At 41.5% G+C, this 26163-nt stretch overlaps 1 protein-coding gene across 1 annotated transcript in view; it reads right to left on the bottom strand.

Moving 5' to 3' along the window:
* Window positions 1-26163, bottom strand: part of LOC146621017 (tetratricopeptide repeat protein 28-like) — a 190860-nt gene that overhangs the window by 72366 nt on the left and 92331 nt on the right. The window contains exon 3 of the mRNA XM_085367180.1: window positions 7775-7922. Within this exon, the coding sequence (XP_085223306.1) occupies window positions 7775-7922 (148 nt within the window). The remainder of the gene's footprint in view (window positions 1-7774; window positions 7923-26163) is intronic.

Raw genomic sequence — 26163 nt, 5'->3', positions numbered from 1 at the left:
AACTGTCTTTACAAACCACAGAGCAAAACCAAATTTGTGCCTTTTCCTTCAGCTAGTACGGATATTTGAGGGAATTTAAGGGAATGGCGCACGATGAGTAGGTTTTGAGACAGTTTTAAAAGTGATGGGGAAACGACTGCAGCTGAAGCACAGCAACAGCATCGGTGGAGAAATGCAGAGCAAAGGAGATGCAGAAAGGTGACCTCCGAAGAGGCTGAAAATACACACAATGACATAAATCAATGGTGGGCCACGTGGGATTCGGGATTCAAAGGCCCCTCCAGACTTGCCAAGTCCTCCGGCAGATATGAGCATCAAACCACATGAAGGGTGAGTAAGGGAGGCTTACCCAGTTATCTATTTTTTCTGCCGTCTACTGATGCATTAGCGTTCTTCTGTGTTTAAGTACGCATTTGAATTCATCAGAGTAAATTCACACGGCCCTGTATTTGCAAATGTCCCGAGGAGAATTGCTACTAATCAGGGCAAAGCGCTTCACAGAAGTCCGTGCCTGTACAAACGGGTACGCGTGACCAGATGTGTAGTCTACAATTCGTCGTAACTCAGTCTGAGAAACATCCACAGATGCTAATTCACCTAGACACACACACACGCACAATATGAGATGCATCCTCACACAAGCACTTAAAAGCATAACTGATGATGCTCTTTCAAGAGCGTCGCTTCTGTTCCAGGACTTGGCAGAGTGTCGTGCTTATGGAGACAGTGCGTGCATATAATATCCATTCATAGCTTGTAATTGCTGTCGGAGTGACATCAAGAGCTGACTCATAAATCAAACACTGAGAGAATGCTTTTTTAAAAAGGTGTCATGGTTGCTGCATTCATTCGTTAAACAGGTAGTTATGACAACATCTGACTGGATTGTTTCACACACATACACGGGCTTACAAACAAACGCTTAAGAGAATAGAGTCGTGGGCCAATAGAGTGCTGTGAAAAAAGGGCTGAGAAAGACCCCGTTCTGATTTCTGATTTTTTTGCATATTTGTCACAAGTAATTGTTTCAGATGATGACATTAGTTTTATTATTGTACAGATAACAATTGTAATTTTTTTTTAAAAATGCAGTTTTTAGATGATTATTTCATTGGTTAGGTAAAACGCCTATCTAATAACGGGTTGTGCCACCCCTGGCAGCAAGAACGGAGGTCAAGTGTTTGCAATAACTGGTGATTCTTTAAGTGTGGATTTTGAATAGACCACTCCAAAACCTGCATTTTGTTCATTTTGAGCCATTCAGAGGTGGACTTGCTGGTGTGTTTTGGATCATTGTCCTGTCACAGAACCAAGGTCTGCTGGAGTTTCAGGGCACAAATCGATGACATTTTCCTTCAGGATTTTCTGGGAGAGAGCAGAATTCACTGTTAGAGCAAGTCGTCCAGGTCCTGAAGCAGCAAAGCAGCCCCAGACCATCACACTACCACCACCATGTTTGTTGGTGTGATGCTCTTTTTATGAAATGCTATTTTAGTGGGCTCGCCACTCACGAGAAGGTTCACCGCTGCTCCTCGTCTCACTGTCTCAAAGCCTTAGAAATAGCTTGTGTAACCTTATCCAGACTGTTTCTTTAGATCTGGGCATGATGTGTGTCATTTTGAGACCATTTAGTCTACTTCACTTTGTCAGACAGATTCTATTAAACAGATTTCTTAATCGAACAGGTCTGGCAGGTCTGGTGTGACAAGTCGAATTAAACTCAGCTTTCCAAAAAATGAAAAGAATGAAACCATAATTTAAGAACTGTATTTTTTATTTACCCAGGTGATCTTTACCCGATATTAAAATTTGTTTGATGATCTGAAACATGTACATGTGACATATGCATATGCAATAAAATAAGAAGTCAGGAAGAGGGTGAATATTTTTTCCACAATACTGTATATGAAGCAAGAATAACAGCCCTCGTGTCGCAGAAAACATCTAACAGAACATCATAACGTTGTACCTCTTTCTCGCCTTTTGCCTTTTAATATTGCTTTTGCAGCCAGAGCCATACGTTCCTTTAGTGACTGGATATGTGCAGAGCATGACTGCATACAGTATCACTAATGCACCATAGTCTGCCTTCCATTTCATGTGAATAAAGATATAAGGCATGCACTCTCCCTCCTGCATTAGGCACACGTGTCATCAGCGGGACTGGTGAAGCTATAAAATACTCTTTTTAATTTTTAATCCCTCGATTTCATGGAAATTGCCTCTGCGATACAATATCACTCGATAAGATTATCTTTACCATCCTCTCCCTTTGAAATTAATGTAAATGTTTGCTGCCAGCTGGATTTCATTTGTGATTATGACGAGTTAAATACAAGTCGTGGAAGAAATCTCATTAAAAGACTAAAAGTAAAATATTTTACCTGCACTGTCAATGCCACCCAGCGCTTTGTTCGTTAGGCAAAAACGCCCCCTGTGAAGAGTTGTGTTTCTTTTTTTCCAGCAGTGTATTCGGTTTGGAATCAAATATTTTGGCTGCTTTACTTTCTTTGAAATTAACACAGCAATGTGTTAACTCGCTGTGGTTTATCGGTCAACAATGCAGTTTTTACCCCTAAAAAAGAAACTATATTAACAACTTCTGGTAGGAACAGTTCATTGTCTGACTTGATCATTCACTGAATCTGTTGAGAAAAAGAAAAATGCAGAATAAAACTAACTAATCCTCTCAGCAACAAAAAAAATTATTATAAATACATAAAAATCCTCCTTCCTTGCTCTCTCCAGGGAGGTCAGCTTGCTAGGCTGCAGTGGTTTCCAACCTTTTCCCTCTTAGTACCCACACAGCCTTGTCAGATAAACTGAAAGAATAGCATTCCCTTTTAATACCTTTCATGTTCAGAAGAGTAATTTCAAAACTGTATTTGGACAGCTTTCAGCTTACCATTTCTAATTTATTGCTTCATAGTTTTTTTTCAACAGACCATCACTACTGGCACACTACTTTACCCATAAGTCACTACTTTTGGATACTATTTTGTTTAACATCTCTTCATTTCTTTATGCTCCGAGATCAATTTCACCCACATACCTTTCACTTATTTCCTGTTTCTTTAAGAGGAATGTCATTATAAAAAATATAAGAAATGTATACATAAAAAAGGGCGACTTTTAAAGATTAGAGACCAAAGTAAGACCAAGATATTCAAACTACTTTATAATGTTAAGCTCCTCCCCTTGTAGGAAGACGTTAAAATGCACCACATGACCACGTGTCAGTGCCTATATAAGAATTAAAGATGCTTCTTGGAATTAATGATACTGAATTAATCATACTGCCCACTTCATGTTGTGGTCTTCTTCTGTTAATACTTTAGTAATGTTAGTCGTGTCAAACAATGTGATTTTTGTACTTATGAAGGTTGTTTTTTTCCAGAAAATATTAAAAAATATTAGTTTTTAGGTACAAATTTGCAATTTATTCTGTTCATTTTGTCAGATTTCTTTTAACTTCCATTTCTCAAACAACCTTAAGTTATCTAAGCAAATTTGCTCTAGCCTTTTGTATGGTCCGTATTACTTTGTTCATTATAAAGACTATTTTTGGTCACTCTGTAAGACCAAATTTCAGTGATTTTCTAAGCAGCCTGTCCGTATTTTTCATTAGTTTCCCATATTAACTATGCAGCCAGAGCAGGGTATTCACTTTCCTTTTGAGTCCTCGCACTACTGAACGATGCAATCACATTATTTTTTTAAGCGTTCATATATCACATCCACTATCTGTGTCTTCATCTGTGGAGATTTCACTCCAATCAGTCCCTTTTATTTTGCTGCTGGCTCTTTGGGACTGCTTCATAATTAAATGTGGCTCTGAGCGATTTTTTGGTTTAAATGAATTTTTAAAAAGTTGTTTTGGAAACTTTCATGAGAAAAAGATAGCATTACTGTCTGACACCTCAGTCAAACGACAGCTGTCTTAACATGCTTTTATCTTCCTCATTCAATGGTTAGGTCATTCATTTAACTAATACTTAAACTGCTAGCTGTACTTGAACCAAAAATATTTACAACTTTTTCTATCTATTATTATTTTTAAGATGATGCCCATGGTATAAAATCAAGTGTACTTTGCATTAGCAGGTATTCTGCTTAGTTGCCTTAAGACACACAGTGCCCAGAAACTCTAGTTAAATGAAAATCTTTTAATAGCAGCCTGGGTCAATAGCTGCCACACCATGTCCTTCATGGTTCAACTGGACTGAGCTTCAAGTGAAAAACCTTTTTTAGTTAGCATGTGTGTAAAATAACCCAATGATTAACAATTAAGAACTAATGGATCCTTAAGATTCTCTCTGGCCCTCGAAGAAAACAAACAAGACACAGAATGAGAACAGGAAGAACAGCAGGAATATTCTCCACGGGACCGAAACACAATAATAACACACTATTTCCCCTCAGTTTAATAAAGTATTCTGATTCTGATGACATTAGCGAAAACATAAGAGGCTGCGTTGTCACTGCTCATGCCACTCAGTGCAGGGCTCGCAAAATTGCTAGCCCGACGTCCCGGGGCTAGCGATTTTTCCAGTCGGGCTACCAAAATCCATCTCAGCTCTGCCCGTCGGGCTATCATAGGAAGGAAAGATATGTCAATGCTTTTGCATTCTTTCGCAAATGTAGCTGAGTAATTATGTCATCGATGAGCCACTGTCAATATGTGACACATTGAAATCGCGTTTGAGTTTGCGCTTGTTTTTTGCTTTCACTTTCACTTTGCGATCGCGCGAACTGTGTGTAGAGAGCGGCAGCACTGATTGGTGAGTCACAGATTAATTGCGCACCAATTCCTCTGGCATCGTCTTATCAATCGTTAGCTTACTATCAAACATGACAAGTGAAATCTCCTGCAGCAAGCTTAAACATGTGATAGATGTTGATTGCGCAGAGAATTGCTGATCGTTATGCAAGTATGTGTAAAAGCAGATGGAGTTACGCAGGTATTTTAGTTCTGCAGAGCCAAACAAGACAGGTCAGGGTGAAGAAGGGGCAGCCAAAGAAAAGCCTACCACAAATCGGAGAAGTTATGACAAATCAGACTATGAGGCAAAAGGAAAGCGCAGCTTTTTTGGTTTCATGGACAAAAGAATTTATGTGGCTGGAATATGATGAGCTAAATAACATAATGTTCTGCCGGGTGTGTTGTGAGTTTCCCTTGATTTCTGAGTCGACAAGCGCCTTTGTTACTGGGACCAGTCATTTTAAGAAAGACCCCATCAGAACCCATGAGAAATGTAAGAAATGCATCATTGCTCAGTCTGCAGTATCTTTCCCAGAACAAACACCAATTGCAAAAAACATACTAAAAACAGACCAAGCATAACAAGAAGTCCTGAAAAAGCTGTTTAGAACAGCGTACTATGTTGCAAAGAGTGAACTACCATTGGCAAGATTTAGCAGTCTTTGCAAACTTCAAAAAGCAAATGTACTAGATCTTGGTTCCACTTGCTTCTTACTGAACACTGATTCATGTTCTACACAGTTCTTGCAAGTTCATAGAAATTTCTGTTCAATTAGAACCAAATATTTGAGTTGATGATTGTAATTTGTTGTTGTAATTTGTGTTTTAAATATTTTTAGATTGATGTTTTGTTTCCTTTACAATATTATACTTAAATGTATAAAATTGTCCTCTTTTTTTATTCGGGCTACTTAAATTTATTTTGGGCTACCAAAAACTGAAGAGTGCCTGCCCGAAGGGCTACCAGGGATTTTGAAATTTTGCGAGCCCTGCAGTGATATAGGTGGACAATGTTGATGTTATAGGAAAAAACGACAGGAGATTCTAAACTGCACGTGTGCAGCAAGCCTTTGTTGGGTTGAACTGTACATAAAACAGTATCGTTTATCAAAAGACAAACGCCTTTATTCAGTTCTCTTTGGTCCCTTCTTCTTGTCTCATTCAGGGATTTGTTTATTTTGAATAAATGTTATCGGCTGGATCTCTTCACCCAGTGGCAAACCATAAACCTAACAGTGATCTGAGCAGTCTGAAAATAAGTTTGTTGAGACGACAGCGGTAAGATAAATGACCGAGCTAAGTGAGCGCTGCAGTCACAGCTAGATATAATCAACTGTTTCTTGTCATCAGCTGCATGGTTTATATGCTGATGAGGAAAAAAATGTATCCAGTTTTCACCAAAGACATTTGTACTACGATAAATTTGAGCCAACCTAAAGACTTTTCATAGTTATAACAACGTTGTTACCACCAAAGGCAAGCCAGCAAGAAACCTATTACAATGATTATATAATTAGGCTTTTACACAACTAACAAGCAATATTTTGATAAGTACTTTGATAAATGCTTCTTTAAAGTGTTTAAATTTATTTATTTTGATAAATATAATTTGGCGTTAATTAGTTCCAATTAAAATGGCAGCAGAGGTAACGAACTCTGGATCCTGAATTACTGCACGGCTATTAAACGTGGCAGACAGAAACATGGCACTTTCTGCTTGAAGGAGAGAAAGCAATGCTCGCCTACCTTTCTTTCACTTATCAGGGGACTTTGGCTGAGTAACACTGATTATCCTCCCTGTTTGCTGGCGTAACATTGATTATCGTCCCCTTGTGCCAGGAGTTCCTCTGAGAGGATCATTGCTCTTAATCCTTTGACCTAACTACCTCTCCTCAACACACCTTGGATTAGGTCCTCTGGTGGTTGCCTGGCACTCTGGGAAATAGGGTAAACAATTAAGAGATTAAGTGGCTTGGGCTAAATGTTGGTCTACCCCTACTAAGAGGACCCATTCTGGTCCATAATGCTGAGGTCTGGGCTCACACCCAAAGCCTTTTTTTGTTTTGGTTCCAATGGCAGGCTTATATGCTCACTGTCGTTAAGATGGGCTTTCCATTCTTTTCTCTCTTTGCAATATTTTTTGTCGCATTTGCACAAGAATATTCAGAGGAGCACGGTATTCAATCACGGAAATGCTGATTCCTCACTGAACAAAGGCCTTCTGAGCTACTGATCCACTGCACAGTGCAGTAATTTTTGGATTATAAAAACAAGGCCACATTTATTCAGAGGCACGGCATCAGAGGAGTTTGGCAAGGAGGTGATGACAAAGCGAGACTGCAGGATGACTCACAGTCTACGCTGGCAATCTGTGCCATCTAGATCTGAAGCATATTAAATTCTCCGCAGTGGTCATCTAAAGTAAAACTGGTGCCAGGTTTGTTTGAGGCTCATTAGGCTGGCCCATACGGATTACTCATGGACAATCAGGTCGCTGCAGTTGTTTGATACAACAGATAACAGTGCGCAACAAAAAAAGACCACATTTTAGTGACAATCTTGGCCTGAATATGCTACTTATAAATCCACTCAGCTTTAAGAAGAAAAAGGCTTACACAGGGGCAGACACAGACAATGGCATTAGTGCTGGATGCTCATTAAGATAACAGGCTATCAATGTGTGTCAGCCTGACTGACAGTAAGATATGCTGAAGCTGCAGGCGTCATTCCTTAGAATCCGAAGGTAAGTGCTTGACACCACCAGTCGCTCACAAAGACAGGAAGATGGGCAGATAGAGAGATGGCCTGCCCACAAAACAGGTACAAAACTGACAGGTAAAGTCACCTCAACGCATTTATTGACTGAGCGAGGATTATCTCCGAGACAGGCTTTTAGGCTGCTGTAGGACAGAAACGTGAATAAGGTGAAGCAGAAAAAGAGTGACACACACACACGAAGACCTGCTGACACGCGCGCACAGAGTGCACGTGTTCACCTGCCACATTTCTCACCTCGTAAGGGCGACTTCATGGCGGCTTCTACCATGCCCACCAGTAGCTGTAGGCTCTTGGGGTCTTGGGCCAGCCCCGAGGCGAAGGCGGCCAGCGCGTCGGCATGGCGTCCAAGGTACTGAAGGGCAACACCCTGTCGGAAGTATGCCTGCAGAGAGAAGGAGGTAAAAGAGCTATCAGTGCTCAAGTCTTCTGCCACAGCATGGGGCTTTATTCAAACACATTACCAGACACACTCATTTCACGCCATTAGCATTTTTTCCACATGAGCAGTTTTCTGAACATGGCACCTCTCTCCTTTGTATTCCCATAATAGAGTGATCACTGGCTTTTTTTGTACTTGTTAATTGGATTATAAGTTTTACATAAATGCACATGTTACACTCTGGCTGGCTGCCTTCTCAGGAGCAACGATTGTTTTTCTATTCAATTTTTTTTTTTGCTCTCTGTCTCCTTGCTGTGGGAGTAAACTGCACAAGTCGAGCGCTGGGATTTCTCTGGCTGTTAGAAAAAAAAAGTGATGGGAAAGAGAGAGGGGAATGAGACAGAACTACTTACTCAAGTCTGCCTGTAGTTTAGAAAATAACACCCATAAATACTTCAGATTACTTATTCTCTTTGACAGTACACACTTGTAAAAGAGTAACCCAACTGCCCAGTCTGTTTTTGCTATACTTTTTTTTTTTTAAACTTCAGATATGTATTTGCGTAATGTTTTGGACACATGGAAGAGCCTTCAAAGAGACAGAACTCAAACAGATTTGTCATCCAGTCATTTATTCACAGAGCTGGGAAAGTCACATTGTTGGAAGCATAATAAATCAGTACCATGAGGCAGATACTGCATGCAACTTGTAACATATTGTATCTTTCTGTTAGAGACTAATTCTTTTTTTTTTTTTTGGAACATTGTGCACACTGAAACCTAAAACAGACGCTGTCTCTGCGATCCAAAGCCCCAACAATAAGTGTGCTTTCCCCCCCCCCGCATGTCTGTTTGGAATCACTAGCTGCAGAGAGATCTTTCATCCAGGCAAGTAACTCAGTATGTTTGTGTCTAAGGCCCGATCAGACAGAAATCCTACTGAGTTGTTAAACCTGACTCTGGTCCAGTCTTACAACACCAGCAAAGAGAGATGAAACTACGTTGCGCTCATTATTCACAATCCAAACCGATAAATCCCCTTCAGGAGAAAGCAAAGTGTCTCCCAGAATAGTCATATATGGGCTCGTGTCGCACATTTACAGCTACAAAGCAATAAGAGATAAGAGTCCCAAAGTCTCCCTTACGCTGGTGTGTTTTTTGTGCGCTGGCTCGTGTGTGAGGGGTAGCAGCAGCGGTCCAGGCTACCATCTGGCTAACTTCTCGCGCGGTAGGCAGCAACTTCCAAAAGTGACACAAGGGCTAATTTGCCATTAGCATCTAAGAGGCCTTTTCATTAGCCTTCCCAAGCTTCTCTGTTAGCACGACTAGCAAGTGAGAAAAGCAGAGAGGATTAGGGAAAATGAGACATGACATCGAATTTACAGAGACCAGTAATTAATTTCGCTTCCGTCCGAGACCCCCCACTGACTACCAATCTCTCTCCAGACCTGCTGCCCCCCACTTCAACATTTCCGCCGCCCCTCACTTGCATCACATCTCCAATGAAAATGACGACGACAGAGATTAAATTCAAAGCATTAACCTTTGTTCTAACACTGTTATTATATGAGTGGAGCACGGTTCAGGGAATCCGCTCAATATTAATTGCATCTAGCAGCAGTGGAGTTTGGGCAGGATGCACTGGCTAGAATTGAGAGACCCCACAAACGTTTTGCCCAAGGGAACAAAAGACATTTAAAAGCACTTCTCCCTTTGATTAGATTTAGCCTACAATATGACTGCTCTCCCTTTCATTCTCTTAAGCGCCGTACCCTGACCGAGACGACCGGGGAAAGAAGATGAAGGGAAAAAGATGTATTTAAAAGGAAGGTTTGAGTCAAACCAAAAAAAAAAACGTCCTCTTCTTTAATCACTTCATTGTAGCTTCTCTCGTCCTACATAAGGTTGAAAGACTAGACCGGCTAGAAAATACATTGAAATACTGGAAAACAGAAGCACAACACTGAATGCATCACTGCAAAAGTGACAGAATCGATGTGCCATACAGCCTTATAAGATTTCTTCTTCCATTAGTCTCCCATGGGCTTCAAAATACACCATATGGCTGCACAAAGACATAAATGTCACATAACCTCAGCCTCGGCATAATCCAACAAGTCAATTCAACCAAGTACCGCTGTTAAAACAGAGGGCTCCACTGAATTTACATTGCAGTGGCTGAATACTAATTAGGGACAATGGTGATCGTGATACTGATGAGAGCTCAAGATAAACCGAAACTGACGTACAAGTAAAAGACTGAATAGCACGCAGCAAAATCAAATAGTGCTGCAGAGATAATGTCGTCAGGTTAGCGATGCTGTTAGCATGGATTGAAGCATTTTGGGTGAAGTAAAAACAAGATGTTTACCCCTACACATTTTTATTTGAATCCACGCTTAAAAGGATCTTTTCTAAAAACACAGCAGCATCTGCTCAGAGCTGTTGCTACAGTGATTAGCACAGCCTCTGTAGCTCTTAGCCAGACAAGAGAAATAAACAGAGGTACGGTACAGGGAGCATTACAAAGAAGGAGGCAGCATCGCAGATTTGCTGTGACCTGTCAATGTACAACATTGTATGCACAACTGAGTGTCAGCGTCTCATCTTTCAGCCAAGAAACAGCTCCCTAAACAGGAAAGAAAGAGAGTCACTCCTGCCAAGTTCCCATGCAGCACATGCCCTCCTGAAATGTGACACATCTGTTTGGCATCTTTTTACAACATGACATCGACAAACCAAGACTTCGAATAATGTGTTTTGCCAGAAATTCAATCCGGGGTGAATTATTGAACCTTCTTGCATGTTCGGGTCTTGTACTTAATGCAGCAATGTGCTGATACCACAGAAGAGTGGATAGAGAGGGGAAGGTTTGTCATTCGTACCCGTGGGTGAATTCTGAGAGGGCTTATGTGCATGTGTGCAAATGCGTGATTACGTGTGAGTGTGTGTGTGAGAGCAAAAGAGAGAGCCTACAAAACACATATGAATAAGAGACAGGGTAAAAGATTTTCTTCTTTCTCGAATATTTTAATATTTCATGAATCCTTGTTTGATGTAGTTTTAAATATTCATGCTTTTATGCTTAGGAGGAAGAGGGAAATGATGCAAAAAATCACCGCAATACACTGTGCTAGACACTGTGGGGAACCAACATTCCCTGTGCATATACACAAATAAGCTCACGCACACCGCTGAATACGCTCTTTCGCTCTAACAAGCCACTTACAATGAAACATGGACAATATTCTTCAAGTGACAGCTCTGTTGTTCACAATAAGGCTCACAGTCAGAGCAAGTGAACAGAAAGTTGACAAGATTAAGACTGTGAATTCGGCGCAACACCAGCTGTTGGAGGCTCTTTTTCTATTAGGAGATTAATGTCTCAGCATATGTCCTTGCCCCCTTCTTAGGCTGTACACTCTAACCCCAGAGGTGTCCTCAGTCCCTGGGAACATGTCTGTGTTTCCACTTGTCGAGCTTTCCTCAAGATCTCGGGGTTAAAGAAAAAAATCTAGTGAAAACATATATACGACTACCAAATGGATCAGAACACCGAGCAACAATTCAATTCAATTCAATTCAATTATATTTATATAGCGCCAAATCACAACAAAAGTTGCCTCAAGGCGCTTCATGGATACAGAGAAAAAACAACAACAATCATATGACCCCCTATGAGCAAGCACTTTGGCGACAGTGGGAAGGAAAAACTCCCTTTTAACAGGAAGAAACCTCCAGCAGAACCAGGCTCAGGGAGGGGCGGCCATCTGCTGCGACCGGTTGGGGTGAGAGAAGGAAGACAAGATAAAAGACATGTTGTGGAAGAGAGACAGAGGTTAATAACAGATATGATTCAATGCAGAGAGGTCTATTAACACATAGGTGACTGGAAAGGAAAAACTCAATGCATCATGGGAGACGTAGGCTAGACGTAGGGCAGCCTACGTCTATTGCAGCATAACTAAGGGAGGATTCAGGGTCACCTGGTCCAGCCCTAACTATATGCTTTAGCAAAAAGGAAAGTTTTAAGCCTAATCTTAAAAGTAGAGATAGTGTCTGTCTCCCGAATCCAAACTGGAAGCTGGTCCCACAGAAGAGGGGCCTGAAAACTGAAGGCTCTGCCTCCCATTCTACTTTTAAATACTCTAGGAACAACAAGTAGGCCTGCAGAGCGAGAGCGAAGTGCTCTAATAGGGTGATATGGTACTACAAGGTCATTAAGATAAGATGGGGCCTGATTATTTAAGACCTTGTATGTGAGGAGCAGGATTTTGAATTCAATTCTGGATTTAACAGGAAGCCAATGAAGGGAAGCCAAAACAGGAGAAATATGCTCTCTCTTTCTAGTCCCTGTCAGGACTCTTGCTGCAGCATTTTGGATTAGCTGAAGGCTTTTCAGTGAGTTTTTTGGACATCCTGATAATAATGAATTACAGTAGTCCAGCCTGGAAGTAATAAATGCATGAACTAGTTTTTCAGCGTCACTCTGAGACAGGATATTTCTAATTTTAGAGATGTTGCACAAATGGAAGAAAGCATTCTTACATAATTGTCTAATATGTGCGTTGAAGGACATATCCTGGTCAAAAATGACTCCAAGGTTCCTCACAGCGTTACTGGAGGCCAAGGTAATGCCATCCAGAGTAAGAATCTGGTTAGATACCATATTTCTAAGATTTTCAGGGCCGAGTACAATAACCTCAGTTTTATCTGAATTAAGAAGCAGAAAGTTAGCAGCCATCCAGGTCTTTATGTCTTCAAGACATTCCTGCAGTTTAACAACTTGGTGTGTGTTACCTGGCTTCATGGATAGATAGAGCTGTGTGTCATCTGCATAGCAGTGAAAATTTATGCTATGTCTTTTAATGATGCTGCCGAGGGGAAGCATGTATAATGTAAACAGAATTGGTCCTAGCACTGAACCCTGTGGAACTCCATAATTAACCTCAGTGTGTGAAGAGGACTCTCCATTTACATGTACAAATTGGAGTCTATTAGATAGATATGATTCAAACCACTGCAGCACAGTACCTGTAATACCTACAGCATGTTCTAATCGCTCTAATAGGATATTATGGTCAACAGTATCGAATGCTGCACTGAGGTCTAGCAGGACAAGCACAGAGATGAGTCCACTGTCAGAGGCCATAAGAAGCCATAAGAAGATCATTTGTAACCTACAGTTACAACAGTAATATGATTTGGTAAACGAAGTTTCACTCTGTGTGTATGCAGTCAGCGCTGTTCCTGATATAAGCACTTGTACAGAATTTCTTATAGCGCCGTTTGAAAACCAAATAACCAGACTTTGTATAATTTTCTGAAGAGCTCTTGAGTAATAGTTCTCCAAGATTTTTGAAGGTCTTTCAAAGTTTTGGACATTTGGCTGCTTTTTCGCTTATTTTCAGTCCAGACTTTGTATCTGACCATTTTTGGAGGAATGTTTTTTTTTTGTTTTGTTTGTTTCTTAAGCCACTCAACACTGACCTATGAATCATTCAAGTTTAAAAAAAAGCACCTAACTCAAAGGAGGAACCACTGTTGTGTGCACACCAACAGACATTTTTTACTAGCAGCTAGTCAAAAGACACAATTTATTCCCATTTTTTTAGTCGAATCTATGAAAAATGACAAAGATAATACAATTTGGCAGGCATAAAATAGTGTTTTTGCACCAACAAGGTGATTCCCAAAGAGTTATTGGCTGAAAACCTTGCACATCTTTGGATGCTGTGCTGTATGTCCTTAAAAAATTGAGAAAACTGGACGTGAAGTGAAGGACAAAAGAGAAAGTGGTAGTCCAAAAAACAATCCACAGCAGATGAATAGCATCTGAAAGTCGTGTCCTTAAGAAATAGGGGGGAAAATTCAGCAAAAACCTCACAAAGGACCTGAGAGATGCATTTGGCACTTAAGCAAAGTGTGTGACTGGCAACCGTTTCATTTTTCAGCATGACAGCGATCCCAAACACACTGATGATGTTGTAAAAGCATACCTGGATAGAAAACCAGTCTGTAGCACTCGGACCTCAACATTATTAAAGCAGTGTGGGATCATCCTGACAGAGAACAGAACAAAAGGAGCCCGGAGAACTATTCCTGAAGACTACTTCAAGAAATGACAAGAAATCTGTGTTGAAGAATAAAGGTGGCCACAAGAAATGCTGACTTCCAAGCTAATTAGAATTGCACAAACTCTGTTTTTGTCTTATAATTTCATTAAATATAAAGCTGTAACCATTTTGCAGTATTTGTGTATCTGCACGTGTGTCCACGTACAGTTTCTTTTCTCAAATTGCAGTGTGAGATGCATGTAGTAGTTCTAAGACAAAATGCACCCAGACAACAGGCCTGATCCCAAATCTGTCATTTTCAGAATGGAATCAAATAGCATAGGTAATTTGCACCAAGGGCACTGGAGCTGGAAACACGCCCATGTGTTCAGGTTTTTTTTAACTAACAGCTGAAGCAGTTCTCTCCCTCACATTCAGAGGCGTAAAATCTCACGCACACTGATGTCTCTCTAAACAAGTAGCCTAGCTCCTCACACACAATGCAGACGGCCTGTCACCGAACAGATGGCTACAGCTGTGCTCCGGTAGCCCAAGGCCTTGTGTAGCTTGCTGTCCTGATCGGTGATCAGCAATAATAGAGATGCACTCAAATGTGGAAATCAATAGAAGCCGCATAAGCTCCGTTTAGATCGTGCCACACCCTTCAGTGCTGTAACTGTGTTTGGGATACGCCTGCTGCAGATGGATTCTGATCACCCACAGGGCGAGTGGTGCCGAAGCTACGACTCTGAACTGAACCCCCGCTGGTGACATAATGGAACCCAAATCAGTCCATCAAACAGGGACAGCAGGCTGCAAACACACTGCAGGCACACACGCATATACACAAACACAAACTGAGAAAAAAATACATCAATATCTCGAGAAGAAAATCGCCCATCTGTCTCCAATAAACGTGTATTACTTGAAATCAGCTTTCCACACCGGCCAGGATGCTGGGATTAGATTAACACTAATAGCGTGACAGGAACAAAGGCATTGCTGCTTTTCTTTCCTCTCTGTCTTTGCTCTTTAACTATAGGTGTTGTTGCCTGGTTGCCAGTGTGGCCCAGAAATGTCATGTGTCGACCAGGGTTTAAGACATGTGCCTGCGCCATCCCTTGCACATCTCCGCCACTACGCTTTCAAGGTGACACAGTCGACTCGGCGGGTACACAAAATGTCAGCTGCTTAATTTAATATCCAGGGATAACTGTCGGCTATGACAAATTAGCTGGGAGAACAGTTGAAAAAGTGAAATGGAATGATTGCAGCTTTGGGCCCACTGCCCTTCAAGCTGACAAGCTGAAAGCCACAGAAGAAGCACAATGGAGCCTCTGCTTAATTAAATCTACTTCTGAAGCCAAAACTGCGAGCTTCTATCCATCTGCCGTGACTCCTCGCAGGTAGACACCCCCCAGTCCCCCATGGTTGAAGAGGTCCGATGATCCCCAGGAGGACCAGTGGGGGCGTTACACCCATTGCCCTGGGTCAAACATAAACCTTTGGCCCCGGGGTCACAGGGATGGAATCATGACGCAGCTGCCTGTCTATTACTGTCTCCCCAATCTAATAAAGCCAAACCCTAAAACGGCAAAACATCCCTGACCTGCATCGATCGATCTGTGTTTATCTGTCCGTTTGCATTCTGTTTGCGAGGAGAAAAAAAAGCAGTGACAGACTCATTTTTCCCCTCACACTGGATGAAAGATGTCTTCAATAATCCAGCCAATCAATGAAAAAATGTTGCTTTTACAGGATTTTGTTTTGCCTTACGTGCTGACTTTGAGGGCTTTTGTAGAATACTCCCGGTTAACTGTACAGTGACATTTTTGTTAACAAGCTAAGCCACATCAAAGGTGCATGTTAAGCACCTATGCAAGTCAAATTGAGACACCTCGCAATCTGCATGTAGGTAGACACAGTAAAATATTTATGATCCATTGATGCATTCCTCCCTAAAGGCGTTGTACACTCTGGTGATTGCTGTACTATCCAAAGCCCCTAATTAGCCCATTAGATTAGATGGCTTTAATGAGAGCAAATTAAACAGATCATTCTATGTAGAGCTGGCAATTAAAGGGTAAATGTTTCATTATTCAGTGAGTGGCGACAATGAAACTCAGGTATACTCCAGGTTGCCTGGCAGGGATTTCAGTGTGAGAGACAATGTAGGAGTCTCTCATGGCTGCAAGGAATCGATTAGCCGGCTCACATCAAACTGGCAGGCAGCGTAGGACTCCAGATTGGAAAAGGTCATAGTCAGGTATGCGGAATCAATGCTGAGTATTCTGTATTCACTGAGTCTTGCATTATCTGGTTAGGGGGATGGTTTAACGCTTTCTAAAAACAATTATCAAAAGACAAAGAGAACCTTCAATAAAAAAGGTCAGGCCTTGTAACCGGTGGAGTGTCATATGGCGTACATCTATTGTGACAGTCGGAGTGAAACAGAAGGGAAAGACTGATATTGCTCATTTATCACAAACAGATGAAACAGCACAATAGTGGCAAGCTGTGGGGTCGGGCAGTGACACGCTGTCACAATGCACTGTTTGGCAGAGGAAATTCAATTTTCTCTCTGCTACGTGCACGTCCACCATAACTGACGGCCTCACAGAGGAAACAAACCGATGGAAAGTGTTAAAACATCAGATAAAAATATAAAAAATCACTCTCTCCCCGTAGCTCATTCCAAGCATGTTAATTCCAATGTTAGAAAAGCCACGTCACACTCTGCCGCCGTGATTTATAGCCCGGTTTGTCACATGGATGCAGCTAGCATAGTTGCATTCCTATTAGCATCTTAAGAGTGTTTAGATGTAAGGCTGCAAGGGTCAGGGTGTTAAACAGATTTCCGTGCCCCTCTCAACTAGATCCTTGGCTCGGCTCTGCCTGAGCACTGCACACGATCCCAACAGCCACAGGGGCTGACTAGCAATTAAAGTGGGCATTAATTACTTAAAGGAGCTTTAATCAATCAAGGCCAGATGGTGAACCTGAAAAAAAGAGAGCAAACTCAAGGCTGCATAAGTGCCCTCTGTGCCGACTAGGCTAAAGGTGGTCATAAAAGACTATATTAGAAAGGCCTGCTTTTTATAGACCTCACATTTTTCAAGTGAAACAGTCCATCGAGCAACGAGCGGCAATCTCCACTGGACATTTTAAGTGTTTACCGCCATTATTAAGTCTTTTTCAGTCTTTTTTTAAAGTGTAACAGATCATCCCAATTATTCAATACAAATTTGTGTGTTTGATAATTTCTTTACAATGCAAATTTAATAAGAGTCCTAATCGCCTGTGCCCCTGATGTGCTTTACCCCACAGTCATAATAGAAGAGGCTACTTGGCCCCGGCTCTGTGCTCTTCTGGCCTGAGGCACCGTGTCCCCCATCTTAATTTGTACTCCTTTAATTGGCTCTGACACTAACCTCAAGCATGGCTGAAAAATACCCTCTTCTAAGTAAACACAAAAGAAGGGACAAGTGTTCCCAACATGAGAAATCAAGCGTCTTCATTACTCGCTGGAAGCTGCGCCCAACTGAGCCTCTTGCGAGAACTCTCTAAAGCATGACAGTATAAGCTGTTTTAATATCTCACATGTTGCTTCCATCTCCCCCGATTTATTGAATTTATAGCAGGACTCGAGATGTACTGTGGCAAAAATGAAGGGAAAAAAACTATTCGGAAAATATTTAGTCTGTGCGAAATGAAAACTTGAAAGTGGCATTTGCAGAGTGCGAAAAATAAGCTGCCAAGTCAAAATAGTTTTTTGGAGCCCGAGGTGCTTTTTTTTCTTGGTTATCGCTGAAGATCCCAGAGAGAGGAAGAGTCCACCAAGTCATTACCCTCTTACACTGTCACACACTAGGCACAGCTCCTTGCCAGTGTCGGCACTTGGGTTGGGTTCATTAAGTTGCTCTGGCCTTAGTGGGAAGTTGCTTCATCAAACAAGAGTCAGCAGCCCAGGCTGCCATCTGACAGTGTGCTTCTCCAGAGCTGCCCTACAATACTTCAAAAGACTCACAGTCAGCCTTTATGGAGAGCTCTAATGAAAAGCATGGCATGAGCCCCACTGCTTTTGATTCTGCTAGTGAGAAGTCATACATGATTGAGTAAAGGCAAGCTGAATCACAGATAAATCACTGAGGGGTTGATAAGACTGGACAAAGAAGAGGGAAGCGTTTGAAAAGACAATGAGAATGGAGCACAAAACAGTTTTATATACACGACAGTGGACGAGGGCTCGAAAAGGAGGTAAAGGTCTGCACATCAAGGAGACACACTGATGCCCCCTTGTTATTCTTCCCTCGTCTACTGTACATGACTGCTGCCATCCAGGCTATCAGAGCTGTTTATTGTGAATGACCTATTTCTCCTTCCCATCTCCCAGTGCAGCAGCAGCATCACTATACTGGGGTATTGTGGATACAGCGCCACTGCTTCACCATACCCATGCACAAAGGGAAGTCCCCAGCGATTATCAGATAAATGCACTTTAATTCACAACACATGCAGAGGTTTATATATAGACGGGCTAATTCCCCCTCGGCCACACTGCAATATGAACTCCACGGAGCGCCAATTTAAGTGTGTGATGAGTCCCACGCGGACAAGGTCCTCTACTTATCATATATATGACATGCTCCGGCACATTGCTGGGCCAGAGAAAATATGAAAAGCTGGAGAGAGAAAAAAAATCAGGATTATGAGTGGACCAGTGTGGACTTTTTCATTATTAATGAGGAGACAATGAAGTAGGTTTCAGGGCGGCTTTTTTGTGACGAGATATTTGTCACTCCTAAATGTAGCTGAGCTCCACAGTAGCATAATTTTCACAGGATATTTGTCACACTAAGAGAAGCAAAAAAGTCCAAAAGATGCAGAGAGCCGCACATCGCAGCTAATGCACATTATAGCAGCAAGTGCTTCCAATTTTACTCTGAAATCCTGACAGTCGACTCCCAATAGAGGGCTAATTGGCAGACTCCTACTGAAAGGAGGTATCAGCCTCTGATAACGCTGAGTAGTCCTGTAGCACATCTGCGCAATCTTTGTGTTAGCTCATTAAACAGGTTCCCTCAGCGTTCTTTGGCCATCACCATGCATCATTAATTGTGCCCGCCTGCTAATAACGTTTGCTGCGTTTCCCTCACTTTGATAGCTTTCGCTATGCGTGCTGTGACACTCTGCGGCCTGTCCGGCAAAACAAAGATGAAGTGAACAGGTTGCATTACAACCTGTTGACTGTGTATATGCTAAAAAAAAAACAGACAGTGTATATGTTCACTGGAAGTCCTTTGGCAGCTCCTCTGAACATCAAATTAATCCGCTTCCAGAAACAAGAAAACACACATGCATGCTCACGCAAACACACCCCTGCAAAGAAGGCCAAATAAAAACACTTGCTCAGAACTCTGAGTCATACTGTGGGTGCCAACAATCAACATGGCTCACCGCACACAGCTGGCTGCAGCAAGGGAATGTATTAATTTTCTCATTTAGAAACAAATATATACTACAAATAGATTAATGGTGTTTGATCAGCTTGGCGGAGCAATGCCAATTAGCATGCATAGATGGAAAGAAGCACTGTGCTTTATTATTACTTTATCATTATTATTATAAGTGCTGACCTAAAAGCAGGGTAGCTACTAAAAATATGACTTAAACAAATGTCACAGCTTTATACAAAAGCATTATAGCTCCCAAGAAGGTGTTACAAGGGAAAACAGTTCAGAAACAAAGGAAAATTTAAAAGAAGGAAAAGAAACACGGGGGGGAGAGGATCGTTAGCACCATGGGAGCTAGGAGAGTAGGCCCACGAGTGTGGAAAATTGAGGCTATGGTTAGCTTAGGACCAGCGAGAGTTGAAAAGTGGACCTCTTTTCATACTACACGGAGTTTGGCAATTACTGGTGACAGCAGTTCGCACCAAGATGGGGAAAAAAATTGATCCAGACAAGCAAGACTTAGTTTGCTTTGTTAAAAGTAATTAATCACTGCGGCCACAGAGGAGGGTTAGGTGCCTTGAGTGCTGCACAGTTCTGCTCAGCGTGTCTGACTGCGCAGCCATATGTGAATTTAACTACACATTCTGCACACATGTCCGAAAGTGAGTGAAAAAGGACAGGGAAGGGTTTTAAGGAGAACTTTCAAGAGAAAGAAGGGAAAAAAACAGACCGATGGAGGAACGAGGCTGGGAAAGAAGAAACATGCGCACGCTGCACCCATTTATTCACATGCATGCACTCGAGGGGACCTATAGTGCAATCCATCATAAAAGTCTTATCCACACCCACTGAGAAAACCCCCCAAAAACCTACAGTAACAGGGAGCTGCGGGATAAGCAGGTTATATCTGGAAAAATACAGATAATCCTTTCACCTTCAATTCACTGTAAGTGAAATGAATGCTCATCTTCTGCCGCAGGTAAGTTGACATGAAATAAACATCATTTGCTCGGTTTCTCCCTCGAAAAGAAAACAACATTTGATCCACGTCTTTAGAACCACTTTAGCATCCGTAATTTTGTTTTTTATTGCTTATGCTCACAGTTTTTAATTGAAAGACAAATCCAGCAGCGGTCTTGTTTTTATCGCATTAGACACCCTCCTCCTACTTTGTGATTACAGTGATCCTAGAGATGAATCACTGCAGACGCTCTTATTGCCTCTTGTAATTTCCTGTTACCTTTCTCCTGCTGGACTACTGTCAGTCCAAATACACCATAATTATAATTAGTTCAATTGCACGCATTTTTGAGCTCGTCGCAAACACAAAAGCAAAGAGAGAGAGAGGGGAAAAAAAGCTAAAACTGAACACATGCCGGGCATACTGTAAATCCCATTAGATAACACACGCTGCCCTCAAGCTCTCAGTGCTGTGAACCACACTCACTCCTCCCCACCCTCCACTCTGCAGTGATAACAGCAGCAGGAGCCCAGAGCCACAAAGACACAACCCTGATCAATAACAGAGCACATACACACACTCACAGAGGAGTCCAGTGATCTCATAGTAGCTGGGGGTCTTAGGGGAATGGGCGTCACTGGGCAATGGGAAAATTGGATGTGAAATCGTGAGTGGAGCTGGGAAGAAAAAAGACAGATGGGTAGGGCACAAGAATGCCATGGGTGCTCTCCAGTGTCATATTTCTATCCAAAAGCTAGAGAGTTAGAAGGAGCAGCAGCTGCAGCAGCAGCAGGGAAATGGCCATGTGTTAAGAAAGGGCTCACCGAAGTGTTGGCTGTGCAGCCGCGGGCCTGGACTCTAATAGAAACAGAAGCCAGAGACCCTTCCATGTCAGCGCCTCGGCTGAGCTGAATACTAAATCCTCCTCTTGTGGTAATGATCACCCCAAGCAAGAAGCAGGTCTGAAGCAGCCGTTTGCAAATGAACATCAGGAAACCTGTAAATTCAAATTAGCAAATGGTCTGTACCAGCAGCTCTGTTGTGTAACACCTAGAGGACACAGTTTGACCAACAAGGGCAATCATCCTCTGGTTTTGTGGTTTCCCCACATTGCACTTCTAGCCTCACTGTATTAATGCAACAGTTTGCCTCATCAGCAGCCCATGGGGTCGGGTTGGGGGTCTTAAGAAATAGATGCAGCGTGATAAATGGCAAAAAGAAGCCGAATCCCCTCCCATATAGTAGGGGTGTATGAATTACCTATCAGGCTGGCCAGGGAGCGATGACCCCAGTGGACGTAGCCAACCCTGCCACCATAAATTACTAAGCCACTAGTCCCTGCTCGAGACCTTGCTATAACTCACACACACACACGCACACACAAACACCCACACACCCTCTGGACCTCCTCCTTAAATGGACCTCTACTCTCATAACTTATTATTAGATGGCACAATGTGAGAGTAGTGCTCTATTACTTAATGACAATACTAACATTGGAGCCTATTATATCATGCTTACTGAGGTAATTACAAGAGATGCACCAATGTGAATTTTTCAGTCCCAGTATTGTTACAGATAATTTGGCTTTGGGTAACAGCCGATAGCGAGTACTGTGCGGACTGAAAGTCATTATTTTATGTGTAAGGCGACAATAGTAGCCCCTTGCACACATACACAAAATGATATAATGATTTATATCATATTACTTACCTCGTTTATAAACTGCTTTTTGAATTTCTGCTCTGTTTTGCTGTCATTTATTTACACTCGCTCTAATTGGGCTCCTCTCATTTGCTCTCTGTTTCACCGTGTGCGCTCTTCCCCACCCACACAGAGAGGAGCAGAGGAGATGGGAAGGTGAAGTCACTGTGATTTTGTTCAAATTCACCCGACGACTGTTCAACTTAAAACCAAATGGGGTGAAAAAAGAAAGAGGAGGAAAGAGAGAGACACACAAGCTAAAAGGCAGTGCACCATGAAGCTTCCTTTCCCCCTCATATCTTTTATCTCGACACTGAAATCGCAGCTATTTTATACAATTACTCACTGACTTCAGAAACATCATCTTTTTAACTGGGGATTTCCTTGAACTCTAAATATAATAAAACTGAAATGAGAAATTCAAAGATACATTTTGTAAAGGAAAGACGGCCTGTATTTATATCACAAGACATAATAAAGGCATCATTGCGGAGAGATACCGGATCCAGCTATTAGTGTCAGTATCAAGTGCAACACTAGCTATTGCAACAGATAGCTTCCAAGCTATCAGGTCAGACAGCACTTTTGAAACCTATACTGGTCTTCATATACCAGCACACCACCCAAACACACAGTTTCATGTGCTGTATGTATCCTCTTTTCTGTAAACTATGCTCCTGCTCTACGTGCTGGGAAAATGTAACTACTGCAGTTTTCTAACACTATCCTCCCTGAATCATTTATCATGTTGTGGCATTAAGATAACATCCTGCACTAACTCATCTTCTAGTGCTATTCTATGAATAAACTTCCTAATATCAGTCAGCGATGGCTCATTATGCTGGCTTATCATGTTGGGCCTCTTTTAAAGTGTTTTCTCTCTTGGGTTAGAAAAAAAAGTGTGCTAGTGTGCTTTTTTTTTGGTGCTGCTGGATTAAGCATCCTGTTTTAAACATTTTTTTCCCCAGAGCCAGCAGAGATGAAGAGAGCTTTGGAGTGTTCAGAGAGAATTTCATTCAACCTGTAGTGCTTCATGTTCCCTTAAGGGAGTTCCCTTTTCTCTATGAGGGGTCTGAAGCTAAACAACCCCGAGGAGAGGTCCAGGGAGCCACTCATCTACTGTACAAACATGGGAAGCACAGACATGGTGGAGCAGAAGGCTGTTTACAAGACTAACCAAGCAGATAAATAACCCGTGATCACTGTGAGAGATTCTCTAAGATAAATAGCGCACGACACCAGGTTAAAACTGTGACACACAGATGATTAGTGGAACATTACTTTTAGGTTTTATGTTACTTTTACTCAAGAATGAAGAAAACAAAAAGTTCAAGTGTATGAAAAACAATTTTAAAAAACTAGAACCAATTCTCTGATCAAAATCATAACCACTGCATGCGTGCCGACATGCTTCAGTATTTGAAAGTACATCAAACACAGAAAAATGTTTATTAAAGATCTTATTAGAGAATTCGGAGTTTTGCAAAAGGCCCTGTTAATAATATTTTCCTGCTATGTCACTGGAAATCGACCATCGTGAGGCTTTTCAAAGGCCCAAGGTCCTTATTAGTTAGTCTGCATTCTTTTGCAGTAGCTGCTGAGGGAAAAGAATAATTTCCTGGATCTAATACTTTATAGTGCTCTGTACAAAAATTTCATTCGGTCCTGCTGATGGACAAACAAATGACAATTAAAACACAAGTTCTTTGGAAGGGACAGCAAATGTAGGATTGCACTGATCCTGACAGTGATTAGAAGCTGCTGCTTTTTCACTGGTCAGCCCAGTGTTTCCCACAAAAACATTCATTTGGCAGACCTTTACTTTACTTTGCAAGAAATATTAACACCCAAATATAGTTGGTAAAGCTTTTATTTTTTGTTATCTGTTTGAAAGGAACACTACTTCTAATGGTTTTATTGCTGGACTCTTGAGGCTGCTAATCAGACAAGTCTAGCCCTTCACCTGTTTTTTCCAACCTACGTCACTATTAGCTCGGTCACTATTAAAGCAGTTTTCTTGACCTCATTTACTTTAGACCAACTCCAACTCCACAACTGGAAGGGCTGGCAACAACACCCCTCATTCTGCTCTGGAAATCTGCTCGAGGGCCAGTCTTAATCAGAGCCTACAGCAAGTGCAGAGCTGGTTCTGCTGCTACATCCAGCTCATCGAGGCTGCAGAGCAGAACAAGGACTACAAGCCACAGTCAAAGACGGTGGAGTTGCAGTGCTTCAACATGTGACACACCTGCAATAACATTTGCGCACTGGAGAACCTTATGAACAGTATTAGCTAACTAATTTAAATAAGCTTATATGCATGCAATGTTTTGAAAACATGTGCACTGACCCATAAGGCCACTAAAAGAGCCTAAATCTGTGGGAAAAACTGCAGCCATTCACCAATCATGGCTAAAATGTAGCGTGCTGTGCAGAAGCTTGATGCACACCTTTCTAAAGATCTCCCTGATATAGACCACAATAACTGTGATTCTTATCAACATGCCTGGTAGCAATATGCTGGGTAATCAACAGAAACACAACATATTGACTTGTGCAAGAAATGTCTCCTGTGAAACAAACATGAAGGGCCATAATTGTGAGTGGGCTAACTCATATCACTGCTCCGTATAGCTAGATAGTGCCAGTTATCTGCCAGTGTAGCATCTGTTATTTCCTTTTGCTCTACCAATCTGTGTGTAACTCAATCAGTTCTGAAGTCTTTGCTCTTTTTTTGGATGCAGTAATGTCAGATAAACTGAAACATTCGTTGCACATTCATTAGCTCCAACTCTGACAACAGCTCAGCTGGCATTGTTTCAAAGAAAAAAAAAAGATGCTGCAGCAATCCCAGACAAGTTGGATAAAATGGGTTATACAGCAATTAATTTCAGTTGGATTTTATTTGCACAAAAAAGCTTCACACTAACCTGTGGTACGATTTTGAGGTTTGTTTGAGTGAAAGTAATGAAAAGGTCCACTAATTGGGTGCAGATTTGGGGAAGAAAGGTAAAAAGAATGAACACATCTGGCATTTTTATGAAAGAAATTACTGTTCGTAGAAAAAGAAAATGAAGACCGGCTGAAATCAAATAAGACAAACTAAAAAAAAAAAAGAATAATAACAAATCAGACATGAGAATATTTTAAGAAAATTGCAACTGATGCATCTCTAAAATGATTTAAATGTTTTACATCTGTTAAACAGAAAGTATAAAGAAAAAATGTAGGAATGGTATAAAAGTTTAAACTATACAGCTGCTGAAAAGACACTAAGATATAAAAAGTCTTTGTGTGTGTGCGTGAGTGTGTTAGTGTGCATGTCTGCAATACCCTTCCATGACTGAGTCATCTTATTAAACCCGTTGCCTGGAGAGACCAGAGTAATTACTCAGTCCTTCACAACACCTTTTGGACTTTGGGCCAGATTCAATGTGCTGCTCCAAATGTCACACACCTTAGTTGGCAATTAAGCAGCTCTCTCCCACAGTGGCAGTTTTAATGGGCTTCTTCCACTAAAAATAAAAGCTGTGAGATATACTCATATGACATTACAAGAAAAGGAGGGTTGTGATGATCCATAACATGTATTTTCTATATAATTTGCAGGTGAGTTAACAGGTCATATTGAGCTTGGAAATGGTGATAATGAAAACATTTAGTAGGAGATGCAGGCCACCATTTGCGTTTTTCAGTTTGTGTTTTCTGCTTTCTAGAGCAACAAATTCGCTTTTAATTGGTGTCCTACATTTCATCCAAATCATTTCCTGCAACATAGCCTGCAATTTGCCAAAAAATATTAGGTTTAATTTGGATTTAAATCAGGCTTTTAATTTAGATTGTTAGTATTTCACAGGTCTTATAAAGCCTTAATCCCATGTCTTCAATTGAAGATGTTTCGCAGCTTGTATGCTTATAAATGGCGTTTATACTAGTTAAGGCACTGCTTAAAATTCACACCCCTGCTCTGCATATCTGTCACCAGTACAGAAACATTAGGTGATAATTGCCTACAACGAATGAAAACACAAGGTCAGAGAGCAGCTGCACTTAATGCAAACACCAGACAG

The sequence above is a fragment of the Diplotaxodon limnothrissa genome, linkage group LG12 (genome assembly GCF_057381915.1).
Source record: "Diplotaxodon limnothrissa isolate DT_005_m linkage group LG12, D_limnothrissa_male_GT1.1, whole genome shotgun sequence".
Taxonomy (NCBI): domain Eukaryota; kingdom Metazoa; phylum Chordata; class Actinopteri; order Cichliformes; family Cichlidae; genus Diplotaxodon; species Diplotaxodon limnothrissa.
Note: the sequence above shows the minus strand (reverse complement) of the source record. Positions and strands in the feature narration are given on the sequence as shown.